At 46.2% G+C, this 16204-nt stretch overlaps 1 protein-coding gene across 2 annotated transcripts in view; it reads right to left on the reverse strand.

Annotated features, from left to right (window-relative positions):
- The window catches only part of NOTCH3 (notch receptor 3), an 80425-nt gene extending 69488 nt beyond the window's left edge, over positions 1 to 10937 (reverse strand). For both annotated transcript variants that reach the window (XM_089533433.1, XM_089533425.1), the window contains exon 1: positions 10705 to 10937. In XM_089533433.1, coding sequence (XP_089389559.1) covers positions 10705 to 10798 — 94 coding nt within the window. In that variant the 5' untranslated portion in view covers positions 10799 to 10937. The remainder of the gene's footprint in view (positions 1 to 10704) is intronic.
- Positions 10938 to 16204: the final 5267 nt, after the last annotated feature.

Below are 16204 nucleotides of genomic sequence, written 5' to 3' on the forward strand. Positions count from 1 at the left end.
TTAACTGGCCAACACAGCCCTCATGATGTTGGGGGGTTAGCTAGTTTATAATGAGTGTAGCATGCCAGTCCTTTGTTCGCAAAAGAAGCAAGAGTGAAGTGACACATGAAAATCACCACAGCACCACATAGGGTCAAACACCAGCACCGTGCCTTGATAAGAGAGGTAGAACTAGTTTTTTAATGGCACCACAGTAATTAGACAGAACACTTCCTTTGAAAACTTCCCTGCACCATGGAACATCACATATTAAGAAGTTTTGACCTCTGCACCAATCTTGCCATATGTTAGGGTATGGCAAATTCTTTCCTTCACAGAAATGAATCTCCATCATATGACCCAAAAATAAATCCTTTCAGATAACACCACATACCTTCATGTTCAGCCATGATTCTGCATTCAAAATGGGGAGGGGGAGGAATACATTCCTATCTAGCCCTTCTTCCAGTGGAAATTTCCATGTGAAATGCCCGCTTTTCCAGTGCAGGGTGACTAGGGTCTATTTTGGGAGAGAACTCTGTCATCTAGACACCAGTGAGGGATAAAATAATCTTACTCTCTAAAAGTGGACAAATTTTAAACATGGACAAAATAAGTTTTGGAAAGAAGTAAACACATGTATGGGGTGCATGCCTTTAAGTAATACAAGATCTCAATGGAAGGAAAGGGTCCTGAAAAAACAAATGTTATGTCTGAAAAGGGCAAATTGGCACTGTGCCTTTTCAGCTATCTATTTGAGAATATCTATGAGAAATGCACATGGAATTCCTCTGCCTTACAGCTGACACTGTGAGCACAATTTGTAAGCACCCCTTGATTACAATTTGGAAAATTCTGAGGTACCAGCTAAAGCTTTACTAGCGGCTGAATGTAACCTCCACCTGGCTATCCTTGTGAAAAAGTAATAATTCTGGAAACCAGGAATCACACATTCTTTTCCTTTCTTCAGGCATGACTGAATCAGGAGATGAAGACTCTAAGTCAGGGGTAGGCAACCTTTTTGAGCCGGGGGCCGGGTTGCTGTCCCTCAGACAACTGGGGGGCCAAAGCCAAAAAATAAATAATTAAATAATTTTTAAAAAATTTAAATAAATAAATAAACTGGGATAAATGTAAGACAAAATTTTCAAATGGTGGACACTTTTTTTAAAAAAGTGGAGGACACGTGAAAAAATTTGCTGATTTTTTTAAAAATGTTAATATAAATGCATGTTTCTGAGGCTTCTATAGACAATTGCCCCTGCGCGCGAGAGGCCAAAGGCCCCGGTGGCAATCGGCGGCAGGACCGGGCTGGGGCCGGTCCCAAGGCCTCGCCGGGCCACATCCGGCCCGCGGGCCGCAGGTTGCCTACCCCTGCTCTAAGTGATACTGTATATTCAAATGTTCTCCTCAGATAGAGGCTAATAATCACAGATGATTACCTGTATTTTCCGGCGTATAAGACGACTGGGTGTATAAGATGACCCCCAACTTTTCCAGTTAAAATATAGTTTGGGATATTCTCGCCATATAAGACTACCCCTCTTCCAATGCACATCAAATAAAAATTTAAAAAACCATCAGATTTGATTTCAATATGGTAATTTTAATTCAAATACTTATGACATGCAGGTACTTAGCAGGAAAATTTGTTGTATACAAAGCCTGCTTGGATTGGTCAGCTCTCCCTGCCTGCTCAGCCCTCCCTGTCTCCAAGATTTTCTTCTACCATAATTGTAAAGTGCCACCCTTGCTGCTTTCATATTGTCACCACAGACGGAGGGTATGCAGCCGCAACCGTTTTTGAGCTCCCGCCACAATATGCGGCAACCGCAGATTCTCCAGTCCGGCTCGGATGTTTCAGCCCTATAAGACAACACCCGGCGTATAAGATGACCCCCGACTTTTGAGAAAATTTTCCTGGGTTAAAAAGTAGTCTTATACACCAGAAAATACAGTACTTTTGAAACAATAATAGCACACTCCTGACAAACCCTCATTTTCAAAGGCTGCTTGTAAATGAATATTTATAGTTCAAAGTATCTTTAACTTTTCCTGGAGCCTCTGGAAAGAAATGTTTCTCGGGCATGGTACAGACCACCCAAACAGGGTGGCCTGACAGCGCCAAATGGCGCGGCTTCCCGCCAGTGGAAAAACAACCCGCAAAAAACAGGTTCTTTTTCTGCTACGAAGACATAATGAGTGCACCAGTGGCGCATTCATTACATAAGTGCCACGCAGCGCGTGCGGATGCCATGCGGCACTTATGTAACAATGTCGGTGCCCATGTAAACAGGGCGCCACCGTTGTTACACCTTCGTCATGTGCGAGGGATGTGGGCCATGTGGGCGCTCCGCACACCAGTCAACCCTCGCACATGACAAGGGCACCGCAAAGGCCCGTCTGTTCTGGTCCTCTTTTTCTATTAGGAACACAGACAGTGAACTGAAGCAGCCATTCCAAGTCACCCAAAGGTTCCACTTAGGGTGGAAAAATCAAATGCATAGATATAGGATGGGGGACACCTGCCTTAATGAGACTATGTGTGAAAGGGGTCTAGGAGTCCTAGTAGACCACAAGTTGAACATGAGTCAACAGTGTGATTCAACAGCTATAGTGTCACTATATTCTGCTTTGGGTCAGGCCTCACCTGGAATACTGTGTCCAGTTCTGGGTACCACAATTCAAAAAAGACATTGAAAAACTGGAACGTGTCCAAAGCAAGGTGACCAAAATTGTGAAGAGTCTGGAAACCATACCTTAGGAGGAAAGACTTAAGAAGCTAGATATGTTTAGCCTGGATAAGAGAAGATTAAGAGGTGATATGATAGCCCTGTTTAAGTATTTGAAGGGGTGTCACATTGAGGATGGTGCAAGCTTTTTTTCTGCTGCTCCAGAGACTAGAACACAGAACAATGGATGCAAGATATAAGAAAAGAGATTCCACTTCAACATTAGGAGGAACTTCTTGACAGTAAGAGCTGTTTGACAGTGGAAGACACTCCCTCAGAGTGTAGTGAAATCTCCTTCTTTGGAGGTCTTTTAACAGAGGTTGGATGGCCATCTGTCGGGAATGCTTTGATTGAGAGTTCCTGCATGGCAGAATTGGTTTGGACTGGATTGCCCTTGTGGTCTCTTCCAACACTATGATTCTATGACCACAACAGTTTTCCTAGGAACCTCCTGATACTGGACTACAATGCCCAATGCCCATGCTGACTGGGGATGAACGTGCATTATAGGAAAACACTGAAAACAGATGGTACTAAAACAGTACCCTCTAAAAGTACCATCATATATTCCCAATCATATATTCCCAAATTTGATTAGCAGCTTCCCTTCTAAGACACCTTAGGAATCTGCTCTCATCACACACACACACACACACACACAGATGAGAATCTAAGCCTCCTTCTCCTATATTAATCACACTAAAGGCCTTCCTGAAAGGGTCTTGCTGTCAAAGTCTCATGGCTCGCCACCCCTTTATGTTTATCTACTTTACAATTATAGGCTTCCTAATAAACTGGAACCCTCCTTGTGCTCCAGTCACTCTCCATTGTAGAAGCCAGCACTGATGTAAAATGAATGGGTTAACCAGAAGTCATCCTCCTCCTAAGCCCATCTTGTTGCTGATCTTGCTACAGTGTTTAAGAAAAAAAACAGCCTTCTATGAAATTCTTAGGATTTCTCAGTGAGAAGATACAAAATAACATTTTAGTTTTCCTTTAAACTGGGGTGGGCAATTTGTGGCCATCCAGATATTTTTGGCTTCTAATTCCTACCAGCCTTTATATTGCCTATGCAAGCTAAGACTGCTAAAAACTGCAATCCAACAACATCAGGAGGACCATCAGCTTCCCCACCCTGCTTTAAAATGTCCCCTTGCCCACAACTACTAACTTATTACAGCAAAGGAATACCAGTTGTGCAGCACAATCACAGCAGGATGAAACTCAACAGGTTTAGCAGTGGACCCAAGTAATAACTGGAGAGATACCACAGCATGGAGGGATTCCACAGCAAGTCTACTAAGCAGGAAAGTAAATGTAAAAAGGATGCTCTAGACGCAAGGCAATAAGAAAACACTACCTTGCTGCAAGAAATAGTGAGCTCCCTAGCACAACCAAGCCTTTCCCAAAGATATCAAATGTTCCACCAGAACACTTCTCAAAACAATATCCTAAGCATGAAAGAAAGAACCCCATGGAAAAACGTACTACAATGCCACATCTTCCTCCAACACTCTGCCAGCATAGGACAGGAGTACCACCCACACATCTTGGTTACCATGTAGGGTGTGGCTGAGTGATTTCAGGCCCTTTTTGGCAGGCACTTATAAACAGGACTGTATGCACTCATTACTTTAAAAAAAACACACAAAATTCTCTTCCAAGATATACTATATTCTGAGCCAAGAAATACTGAAAAAACGATGACTTGGATAAATTATGCAAAGTGAGCCCAATTTGCATGCATCAAATATCCTGCATGACTTCTTCTTAGTCATGGGAGGGGAGAAACGTTTAGAGACCTACATTCAGTTCCTAGTCCTGACTACAGTACTAACGCTCATGGAATCACTGAGAATTTGGCAATACTTCTAAACATTCCACTGATTCATGGATCAGTGCTAGTCAGGACTAGCAACTTGATTTAAATCTAAAGCCCAGTTTCCTGACCACTGGAAGGCTTGTACAGTCTCTTCTCTGGTTTTCTCCCAAATGTCATAACTCTGATTTAAAGAATAAAAACCAATTTTTACAGCAGGAATGTTGTGCCTACATAAAATACAACAACCTGCTTGCAAGGCACCCATGAAACACTTATAACTCCTAGTACAAGACAGGGAAAAATATTTTTTTTTAAAAAGGCAGAGGTCAAAAAATAAGGCTGCATCAACCCTCAGACATTACTTTCATGCCTCTCCAAGCCTTGTGCCAGCCATCCCAAGCCTCCACCCCATTTTTTATCTAAAAACAATACAGAAAGCTCTCCATGTGCATTTGCATTTTGGGAGGGATTCTGACCCCCCAAAAAGGACCTGATTTGCCATGATGTGGGAGGGGACTGCAGGAGGAAAGTGGGGGGAATGGTCCTTTCCCAACCCCTGTTTCACAGCACTTAGTTTTTATTTGGTAATATCCTACATTTTTCTTGAATGCTCCATATTCTGTGGTTCCATCTGGTTACCAATCCTGTTTTCACTACACTACTTCTCATGCTTTCAAAACATCATTTGCAGCGAAGAGCTCAGAGATATTACTTTTTGTTCTACAACTTCGAGAAACTCCTTGCCAGCTGGGGAATTCTGGGAGCTGTCATTCAAAAAAGTAACACTGCTGAACTCTGGCTGCCATGGTATAGCAAACCAAGACCCACATACATAAAAGAACTCAAGAGACTGCTTTCAATAGATGTATGTGCAATCTCAATATGGAATCTTTTCCCTCCCTTAATGTACTTGATCTGAGGCTTTTATTTAAAAAAAGTGGATGCATGCAGGGGGGCTTGTTATCTGCTGGGATTTGGTTCCAGGACCCCCAGTGGATCCTCAAGTCCCATTATATACAATGATATAGTAAAATGGTATCCCTTATATAAAATGGCAAAATGAAGATTTGCTTTTTGGAATTTAAATCTTTTTAAAAATATTTTCAAGCCATGGATGCCTGAATCTGTGGATGAACAAAATCAATGGATACAGAGGGCTGACTGTACTTGGGGGGGGGGGGATCAGCTCCAAAGTGATTGCAATGCAGCAAAGCTGGGGAAGGCATTACAAGTTTTCTCTTGCCTTCTCTCTCTGTGTCTCCAGCTGCCTTCGCAATGCCTTTGTTAACTGGCTAGCAATGTGGGCAGAATAAAGGGACAGGGAGTTGAATGGCCATCCGGCTGTCCCACTATTGCATCTGGAGGATTTGCAGCAGGAAGGCAGCTGCTGGATCTCAACAACTCTCTAAACAGAGACAGATATCTATGGAAGAGGAAAGTGAGGAGGGGAGGGAGAAATTCTTCCTAACCAGCAAGATAAGACACATCCTTCTACAGCTCAGAGTGACCAAGGGGCAGGATCCCCCTTCCCCAAATACACCTGAAGGAAGAAGGAAGCCTGCCAGCAAAAAGGGTAGAATCAACCACAAGTTTCAGGCAAGGAGATCTTGGGGTATCTTCATCAGTTTTAGAAGGGCCAAGCTTTACACTAGGAATACAGCTAGCGGGGAGGATTAAGGCACCCACCCACACACACACACACACACAATCCTTCAATGCCCACATTTCTAGCACTGCGGAGAGTGAGATATTGAAAACCCTTCACATCTAGAATTCTCACATTTGCTGTGTCTACATTCCTTTGGTCACTTTGCCTGCCTCTTTTCTTTGAGTGCCTAACTGTATTTCTAAATGCTCAACTGCAATTTTAAGTTGCCGCAATGCTAGAAAATTGGGGGCTGGAGGCCAATTTCATTGAGGGAACCAGAATTCTTATTTGGGAGGTAATGGTCTCATTTTGCCCCCTTCCCAAATACACCTGTTTTATACTCTTGTGCTACCCATCCACCTCTGCAAAAACTGGGAGAAGGCAAGATGTTCTGAGAAGCTGTTTTTAGGCAGAATGAAACAAATTGTCATAAAAGTACAGTATGGCAAATTCTTTCCTGCTTTTATGATTGCTATGCTTTTAAAACTGTGTACTGTATGCCTTCCAGTTGTTTCTGACTAATGGCAACTCAAAGGCAGGCCTATTATAGGGTTTTATTGGCAAGTTTCATCAGAGGAGTTTTGCCTTTGCCATCCTTTGAGGCTGAGAGAGTGTGACTTGCCCAAAGCCACTAGTGAGTGGGAGAGATGCTTGAAGGATGTTCTGTCTCAGGTGTTAAATAATCTGGCTCAGGTAAGGTGAAGCAGGGATCATTTGCTGCTGTCTCAGGCAGCAAAATGTCTTGGGCAGGCCTAGAAGATTTCCAAGTGACATAGAGAGTCCTGCAGCAGCAAAGCCCTACAGACTGAACTGCACAAGCATGAAAAATTTCCTTCCCAATTTTTGATTTAAAAAATTCAAAAGGGAAAGGAATAGGATTGGACTGAGCCAACAGACAAACAGATTTCACTAACTCTTATTCAGTGCTATACTTTAAATTAATTGTGTAGCTTGATTTTTGTTTTGTTTTCAAAATGCCAAGGACTTATTTAATTACTTGCATTTGTGCCCCTGCTCCGATCTAACAATCATTGCTCTGACTGTTATGATTTTTACTAGCAATGAATTTTGCAAGGAAAGGGCTGTGCTAAGGATAGTTCACACATTACAAAACTTTCTAAATGGAACCCATTAAGACAAAACATTTACACAGTGATCATGCATGCAGGGTTTTAATGCCCTGGCATGCAGTGTACATTGTTGGGAAGATAAGGACAAAATCCAGTAGACATATATATATTTATATATATAATCCTGTGCCTTTAGATGAGGGCTCCATCAAGTGAACTACTTTACTACAAATCATCACATTGTTATCAGTGCAGCCAGGCAGAAAAGAATCGACAGCCTTGGAAGAGACAAAATGTCTGGTTTGTAGCTCATAGTATGGATGAGACCTAAATGCCTGGCTCCAAATTTCATCACTGTCTATTTTCTTTCCCACACAGGACCCTTAATACTAGATAGACCTCCAACCCTTACATGACCCAGATGGGAGGGAGAAGAGGAGAAATATAACCTCAGATTTGCCAATTCAGATACCGAAAGCCTGGGCAAATTTGATCCCACATATTGGATCACCAGGTCCTTCAGTCTTTTTCCATGTTCCTCTGGGAGGTTTCAGGATTGGACCCACAGCCTCTTTAGCATGATTTCAAGTTCTCCAGAGTCACTAGAAATGTTCAAGTGTGGCTCAAAGCAGGCGGCTTCAAGCCCTCGTCTGGCGCAAGATGGCCAGGACTTCAGCAGTGCTGCGGTGGAATTGCTCAACCAAGAACAATGCCCTGTCTATGTCCAACCAAGCAGCAACTAGCTAGCGGGGGGGGGGGGGAGGAGGGGATTCATATTCCCGGGCATCCACAATCCGCCAGCATCTCAGCCTCATGGGCAAGGACCAGGCACACATTCCCACGCAAAGGCCGAACCAGCTGGCTGGGAAGAGTTGTAAAAAGCAGCAAGGCCCAGCTTCCCCAAACCAGTCAGGTGGCTTCATGGGAGAGTGAAACCCATGTTGAATAATAGCCTTACGTTCTATTTACCTTTCGCAGCAATTATCTCATCCCTGGCATACTGCTGCTGCACGTTTCATAGGGCAAAGCAAGTCCCTGCATGACACCCAATTAAAGCATCTTATCTCCCCTTTGCATCACAAGTTTATTCCCAGAGCACAAATTGGAAAAAAGCCGGCTGTGTGTTGGGTGGCAGTGCAGGAGGGGAGGGAAGAGTGGGTTTTGTAGCAGACAGAGCCGCCCTGACTCCCCAGAAGCCTGGGAACCAGCTGGTGCAGTTGCTGAGCTATGCACTTCCTGGGCCACCTCCAAGATGCTTTTCTGGTTCCACCACCAGGGCTTCTGGGACTCCTAGGCCGGCCCAGTTCATTTTGGGGTCTGGAGCCAGTGTGGTGTAGTGGTTTGAGCATCGGACTAGGACACTAGGAGACCAGAGTTCGAACCCTGGCTCAGCCATCGAAACACACTGGGTGACCTTGGACAAGTCACACTCTCTCATCCTCATGGGATGGCAATGGCAAACCTCCTCTGTAGAAACTTGTCCACAAAAAATGCTTAGGGTTGCCATATGTTGGAAACCACTTGAAGGCACACAAGAACAACAAAGCAGCCAGGCCCAGGCCCCAATAGTTAGTGGAAGAGTTTTCTGGCTGGGATGGCACTTGGACAGTTTACTTACTGAAAGCTGCTTAGAGTAACAATAAAACTTTGTACATCCAGCAAAAGGGGGGTTGGAGGAAAGGGCAATGACAGCTGCTACTACATCTGCCCAAATCATCAACACCCCCTTCGCTGCTCTCCTGCTCGCACAAAGCACCGTAACAAAAACATGATCAAATTCAGTGTTGACTCAAACAACTGGGGGACAAAATAAGGGGAAGGGAGCCTGGTGCTCTTGTGCATCAGCCCCATCCATAAGATCCCCCCTCCTCACAAGAAAAAACAAATAGCCACTCAGCAACAGTGCACAATCCTGTAACATAAACAAAGTTTCTGTAGATGCATGAGGCTTGGAGGACCACAAACGTAGAGTTTGGGGGCTGATGCAGCCTTATTTTCTGACCCTTGCCTTTAAATATTTTTTTTTAAATCCTTCTTTTTCCGATCTTGTGCTAGGAGTTGGAAATATTGCTCCCTGGGTGCCTTGCAGGCAGGTGGTTGCATTTTGTCTAGGCAAAGCATCCAGGGTGACCAGATGTCTTAACCAGAAAGGAGGACAAGTAACTGCTAAATGTAGGACATTCAAAAAAATGTGGAGTGTTACCAAACAAAAGCTTAAAAACACTAAGCTAAATCCATGCTTCTTAGTCATGCCCAAAATGGAAGACATTTTGGAATTCCTCCTGGACAGAAGGCAGAAATGTAGGGCATGCCTTGGAAAAGGAGGGCATCTGGTCACCCTGCATAACAACTGGTAGAGGGGCAGAATTGTAACCGCTGTAAAACTTAGATTTTTGCTCTATCAGAGTTGTGACATTTGGGGGAAACCAGAGAGGAGACTGCACAAGATCCCCAGCAGTCTGTGCAGTTGAGAAGGGAGCCACATTCCTCCCCTGTTCCAGACAAACCCATGTACCCAACAGCTCTCACTGAAGGTCCTGAAGTTGTGAATCCTCTCTGTTTGCCAAATACATCCTCTCCTGCTGTTTGCACAGCAAAGGTTTGCTCCCTCCCTCCCTGCTTCTCTTTACACACATGGAGAGCCCTTTCCACAAGGGGAAGAAACCCACAGGCACTAGACCTTCACACACTAAGCCTAAAACACTAAAAGACTAAACTTCCAAAGCACATCCTACATAGGGCAAGCGCCTGCCTGCCCCCTTCCCTGACTGAGAGGGACTGCCTTTGCAAGAAGCAGAGAGAGAAAGGGAGGAAGAAAGGAAGGAAGGGAAGGAGAGAGAGAGAGAGAGAATCCAGATCCCCAAATCCGCCGCCCGGGCTTTCCAGCTGCTCCTGTGAGCGAGGGAGCTGGAACTGGCTGGGAAGAAAGTTTGCTCCAAGTCAATAAAAAGTGTAAGATTGTTTCCCTTCGGAGCTCAAATCAGTGCCTACGAACTATACTTCCCCCCTTTTTTTTTCCAGCCTAATCTCTGCCTCCTTTCCCCACCGCCTTCCCCTTCTCCCTCCCCCCCCTTCCCTCAATCCGGAATCAAACAATGATCGCCTCTTTCTTTTCTTTTGTGGCCCCTCTCTGGCTCAGTGTTTGCCTTCCCTTCCTTCTCACGGGGGGGGGGGGGGAGGGGGGTCCAAAAAGACCCAGGGATGAGGGGAAAGGGGGGGCAGACCCACACTGAGGAGGGGGGGGCGCTGCTTCCCAAATTGTTGGGTTGTGGTTTTTTCCTAGTATAAAAAGTTTGCAAAGTTTTCCAAAGTTTACAAAGAAGAAAGGGAGAGGCCGGGGGGGGGGCTGAGTATGGGGGAGGCAGGGAGTCCTTCCCTCCAAAGCCCCCCCCCCCAAAGAGACACACACACAGGAGGAGGGGGTTAAAAGGGGGGTGCCCCAGTTGTGCTCACCTGCTCCCAGGGCCAGCCTGGCCGAGAGGGCCAAGACGAGGGCCAAGACGAGGCCTGCCCGCCACGGGGCCCCCAGCCGGGGCTGCCAGCCCATGCCCCCCAGGTCCTCCTCTCCAGCCTCCTGCTGCCCTATAGATCCATGGGAAGGGGCCCAAGGCAGGCACAGCAAGCAGACTCTGCCGGGGCCTCCGCCTCCTCCTCTTGCTGCTGCTGCTGCTGCTGCTGTGGCTTCTCCGGACCCTGGGAAACTTTGGGGAGGGCAGGAGCACGGGGCGGGGCGAGCCAGGGCCCCGAAGGCGGGCTCCCCCCCCCCCGGTCGCCCTGCCCTGCCCCGGCTCCGCTCCCACGCTCTTTCCCTCGCCTCTCTCCCGGGCAGGGGCTACGCTCAGGGTCCTCCCAGGCAAGGGCACCGGGAGGACCCCCGGGAGAAAGAGAAGGCCCTGCTCCTTGGCCAGGCTCACTCTGGAGGGCCTTCGGGGGGGGGGGGGAAGTTGCCAGCCCCCCAGGAATGGGGACAGGGGCTTTCCTAGACTTCAGCCGGCTTCCTCGGAAGCCGAGGGAAGAAGCTCCCGCTGCCACTTTCTTTCTTTCCTTGAGTCCCAAAGGCGCTCTCTACCTACTGATTCTCCATAGTAACACAGCTATGTCTTTGAATAGAACTAAGACTACTACTACTACTACTACTACTACTATGCATCGGAGGAAGTAGGCTTTAGTCTCGGGAAGCTGATGTTGCCAACGTCTTTCTTTCCGTGAGTCTCAAAGGTGCTACAAGATCCATGCTGATTGCATGGCCCAAGAGAAGCCAAAGGCAGGCCTGGGAAGGGCAAGGTCTGCTCCTGGAGGATGTGGCACAACAACCCACAGTCTGAAACGCTCCCGACTAGGAAGGCCAAGCTATGATGCTTCCTCAGGCTCAGCATGGAGGGCCTTGGAGGGAAAGGGAGGCCAAGGCCAACGACAAGCGAAAAACACTCAGAGAAAGGAAATGCGTCCTTCTTAGTCCTCCAAATGGAGGGCACCCAAGGAAAAAATGTAGGAAATGACACAATCTAGGCCGAAGACTACTCTCAGAGGGATAGAAAAGAAGGCTTAAGGCTCACAACGGAAGGCATGCAAGAGAAAGGGAGGCTATGACACCATAAGCCCTAAAGACACATCGGAATGATGTCACTCCATGTATTTTTAGTCCTGCTCAAAATGGAGGACATTCAAGAGAAATGGAGGCAAAGGTGCTGCTTCGTCGTGTTCCACATGGAGGACACTGTGGCCTCCCTCCTGGACCGAAGGAGGCTGAAAGTGTCCCGGGGGACCAGGTGCCCTCACCCCGCGCCAGATGAAGGCCATTCGAGCCAGAATGGAGCTAGGAAAAGACTGGCAGGGATGGAAAGGCATGCGCCTTAGTTGTGCTCAACATGGGAGGAGGCTTTGGAATTCCCGCCAGCTGGGCAGAAGGCTGAAATGGAGGACGAGTCCGGGGAAAGGAGGACGCCTGGCAGAAAAGCCTGCCTTTCCCGCCTTCGCCTTCTCCCACACAGGAGCCAGCAGCCTCTCCAAACGTGACAACCCCCGAAGTTGTGTGTTTGCGAAGAAGCCTCCACATTCCCCGAGGAGAGGCCAAGTTTCCATTCCCTTCCCTCCCCCTCCTCCCTCAGCGCTCTCTCGGCCTCTTTCCCTCCAGGAGCAGCAGCCCCCTCCCTGCCAGGCCAGGGCCACAAGGGACACCCTCCCTCCCTCGCTCTCTCTCTCTCTCTCCATAGCTAAAGACTGCTGCTCTGCTGCTCGCTCATATAGTGGGACAAACCCAGGACTGACACTGCTTCGTCTGCACTGCAGAAATAATCCCCTCTGACACTGCTTTAACTGCTATGGAATTCTGGGGTTGGGAATTTGTTGTCTCAAAATGCTGGACGAAATGCTTCAAGAAAAAAGGAGGACGTGACACAAGAAAAGCCCCAAACACTCCTAGGAATGGAAATCCATGATGCTTCCTAGTCAGCCTCAAAATGGAGGGCCTTCAAGAAAAATGGAGGGCATGATGCAAGAAAAGCCCAAACACTCCTAGGAATGGATATGCATGCTTCCTAGTCAGGCTCACAATGGAGGACATGACAACAAACTTCCCAGAATTCCTCAGCATGGAGCCAGGGCGATTAAAGCAGTGTCAAACAGGATTATTTCTGCAGTGCGGATGCAGCCTGGATGGTGGGTGGGAAGGAGGAGGCAGCAAACAAGGCAAAGTAACATCCTGTTGGGTTCTAGGTTTATTGTAAGATGCCAAAGGACAGCATTCCAGACATGCGCTCTCAGCCTATTGCTGGGCACCTCCCCACAACTTTAGTAAAGTGTTGTTACTGGTGGTTTTATATGTGCGAGCTGAGATAGATAGTTAAGAAATTCATATAGAATAGTGCAGAGTGGGGAGTCCGGGGTTCGATTCCCAGCTTGGCCATAAAACCCACTGGGTGGCCTTGCGCAAGTCACATGCTCTCAGCCTCAGAGAATGGCAGTGGCAAACCTCCTCTGTGAACAAACCTTGCCAAGAAAATCCCATGATAGATTTGCCTTAGGGCTGCCCTAAATTGGAAATGACTTGAAGACACACAACAACAATAAAGGGAAGAGCTGGTTGGGTGGTAATGATTTTGCTGTGTGCCTCCAAGTCATTTTTTACTTATAGCAAAGCTATCATAGGTTTTTCTTGGCAAGTTTCTTCAGAGACAGGTTTACCATTGCCATCCTCTGAGGCTGAGAGTGTGACTTGCCTAAGATCACCCCGTGGGTTTTTATGCTTAAGCAGGGAATTGAACCCTCATCTCCATCCAGTGCTCAAACCACTACACCACAGTGGCGCACAAAAAATATCTAGCTTTACCATGGGCCATTAAGACAGCAGATTAAAAAGCAGTGGGGGATGGTGGAAACTGGCACTAAAGCAACAGTTTTATGGAAGTGCCCCTTGGAACTCATTGCCACAAGATCTGAGGGTGCGTGTAGAAATAATACAGTTTGACCCCACTTTAATTGCTGAAGCTTTGTCCTTTGGAATCCTGGGGTTTGCACTTTTACAAGGGACCTTACCACATGGGGGCTTTTTGAGCGTCAGTTCGCATTGGCCAATGCGTATTCACGTTATATAGCATTGGAGTTCCACACCTGTGAGCTCTGAATACGCATTGACCAATGCGATATAACGTGAATACGCTTTGGCCAATGCGTATTCACGGCTGGGTTCCAAACTGAAGGCAGCCGGCTCCTCCGTTTTCCGAGTACACTAAATTAGGGGATCAGCTGGTTCCGCATTGATGGCCAGTGCGGAACCTCTGCTGCTTTGGCTGGTGTGTACATCCAATCCACTGGTTCTCTTGAAGACCACCAGTTACAAATCTCCCATGATGCTGAGCTGGAATTTCCCCCTTCTCCTTCTGGTGGCCCTTTTCCCTTTTAGCACAACCGTTGGGGCTGGGAGCGTTATTTCCACTGAACGAGATAAAGCAGAAACCTTTTGTGTCCAGGGAGGGGGGAATGTATATGTATGTGTGTGTGTGTGTGTATACACACACACACACACACACAAAGATGTGTGTGCAAGCATATACATGCAGCATTACACTTTCAGCTGCTCCACAGTTTGTGTGTGTGTATATATATATATATATACACACACACACAAAGATGTGTGTGTAAGCATATACATGCAGCATTACACTTTCAGCTGCTCCACAGTATGTATATATATATATATATATATACACACACACACACACACACACACACACACATATATATAAACACTCAAGCAGACAGATGTGTGTGTACACATATAAATAAGGCATCACACTTTTTTTTGTATATATATGTGTGTGTTTGTGTGTGTATTATTATTATTATTATTATTATTAACAACCTTTATTTATAAAGTGCTGTAAATTTACACAGCACTGTACATACAGTCTTTTTAATTGGACGGTTCCCTGCCCTCAGGCTTACAATCTAAAAAGACACATACATACATACATACATACATACATACATATATAAACTCTCATCCCAATCCCAAGGGAAAGGTAGGTACATTGCCATGGGTGGGTGATCCAGTATTCCTGAATGGCAATGTACCAACCGCATGATTTCACTGAGTGGATCCTTGGCAATTGCCATCCAGGGAAAAATATGCGTGTGTGTATATGTATATGTATGTGTGTATATATACATATATACACACAAACACAAAGATGTGTGTGTAAGCATATACATGCAGCATTACACTTTCAGCTGCTCCAGTTTGTGTATGTGTATATATATGTGTGTGTGTGTATATGTATATGTATGTGTATATATATATATATATACACACACACACAAAGATGTGTGTGCAAGCATATACATGTAGCATTACACTTTCAGCTGCTCCACAGTTTGTGTGTGTGTGTGTGTGTGTGTATATATGCGTGTGTGTATATGTATATGTATGTGTGTGTGTATATATATATATATACACACACACACACACAAAGATGTGTGTGCAAGCATATACATGCAGCATTACACTTTCGGCTGCTCCACAGTACATATATATATATATATATATATATATATATATATATATATACTCTCATACACATAGAAAAGGCATCACACTTTTGGCTATACCACTATGTGTATGTGTGTGTGTATATATATATATATATATATATGTATTATGTGTGTGCATATACACACACACACACACACACACACACACACACACATATACAGATGGAGCATACCCCTTTCGTAAGTGGCTAAAGGCAGCAATTCTCGCGATATTCCGCGCTAAACAGTGACCTCATTCTTCACCCCCGGAAGTTAAAAATGTTGCGCCCCGTTCAGAGCCCCACAGAGCATGCGCAAAGCTGCCGATGCGCATCGGCGAACACACATTATTCGGCTGGTGTGGTTCTCCAATCCGCACTGGCCTCGCTTTGCGTCAATACGCATTGGCCGATGCGCATTGGCCGATCCAGAAGGCCGCCCAGGTGTGGATGAATGATACGATATGACGTGAAATCGGATCGGCAAAGCGTATTGAGAGAGCGCGAATGTGGATGCCCAATGCGATATGACGTGAAATCGCATTGGCCAATGCGAACTGACGCTCAAGAAGCCCCCATGTGGTAAGGTCCAAGGTGTTTAGCCTTTTCTACCAAAGAGTGCTGGTGCCTCCCCAAATTACAAATCCCAGGCTTCTGTGGGATGGAGTCATTGCCGTTAAAGTGGTGTCAAACTCCATTATTTCTACAGTGTAGATGCATCCCTAGAGAACATGAGCCACAGGCCACTGCAAAGAGCCAATATCTTTTTCTCCTCAAATGACAGGACTGGAAATTGAGCAGTCAGTGGTCCCCAGAGCCTTGAAATTCACTGAGCGGCCTTGGGCCAATCATGATCTTTCAGCCTGACCTACTTGCCAGGGCTGTTGTGAGGAGAAAGGTATGGAGCAGGAGGAAGTCACAGAAGG

This window comes from Sceloporus occidentalis, unplaced genomic scaffold (genome assembly GCF_023333645.1).
Source record: "Sceloporus occidentalis isolate IW3139 unplaced genomic scaffold, rSceOcc1.0.p SCAF_1, whole genome shotgun sequence".
NCBI lineage: Eukaryota > Metazoa > Chordata > Lepidosauria > Squamata > Phrynosomatidae > Sceloporus > Sceloporus occidentalis.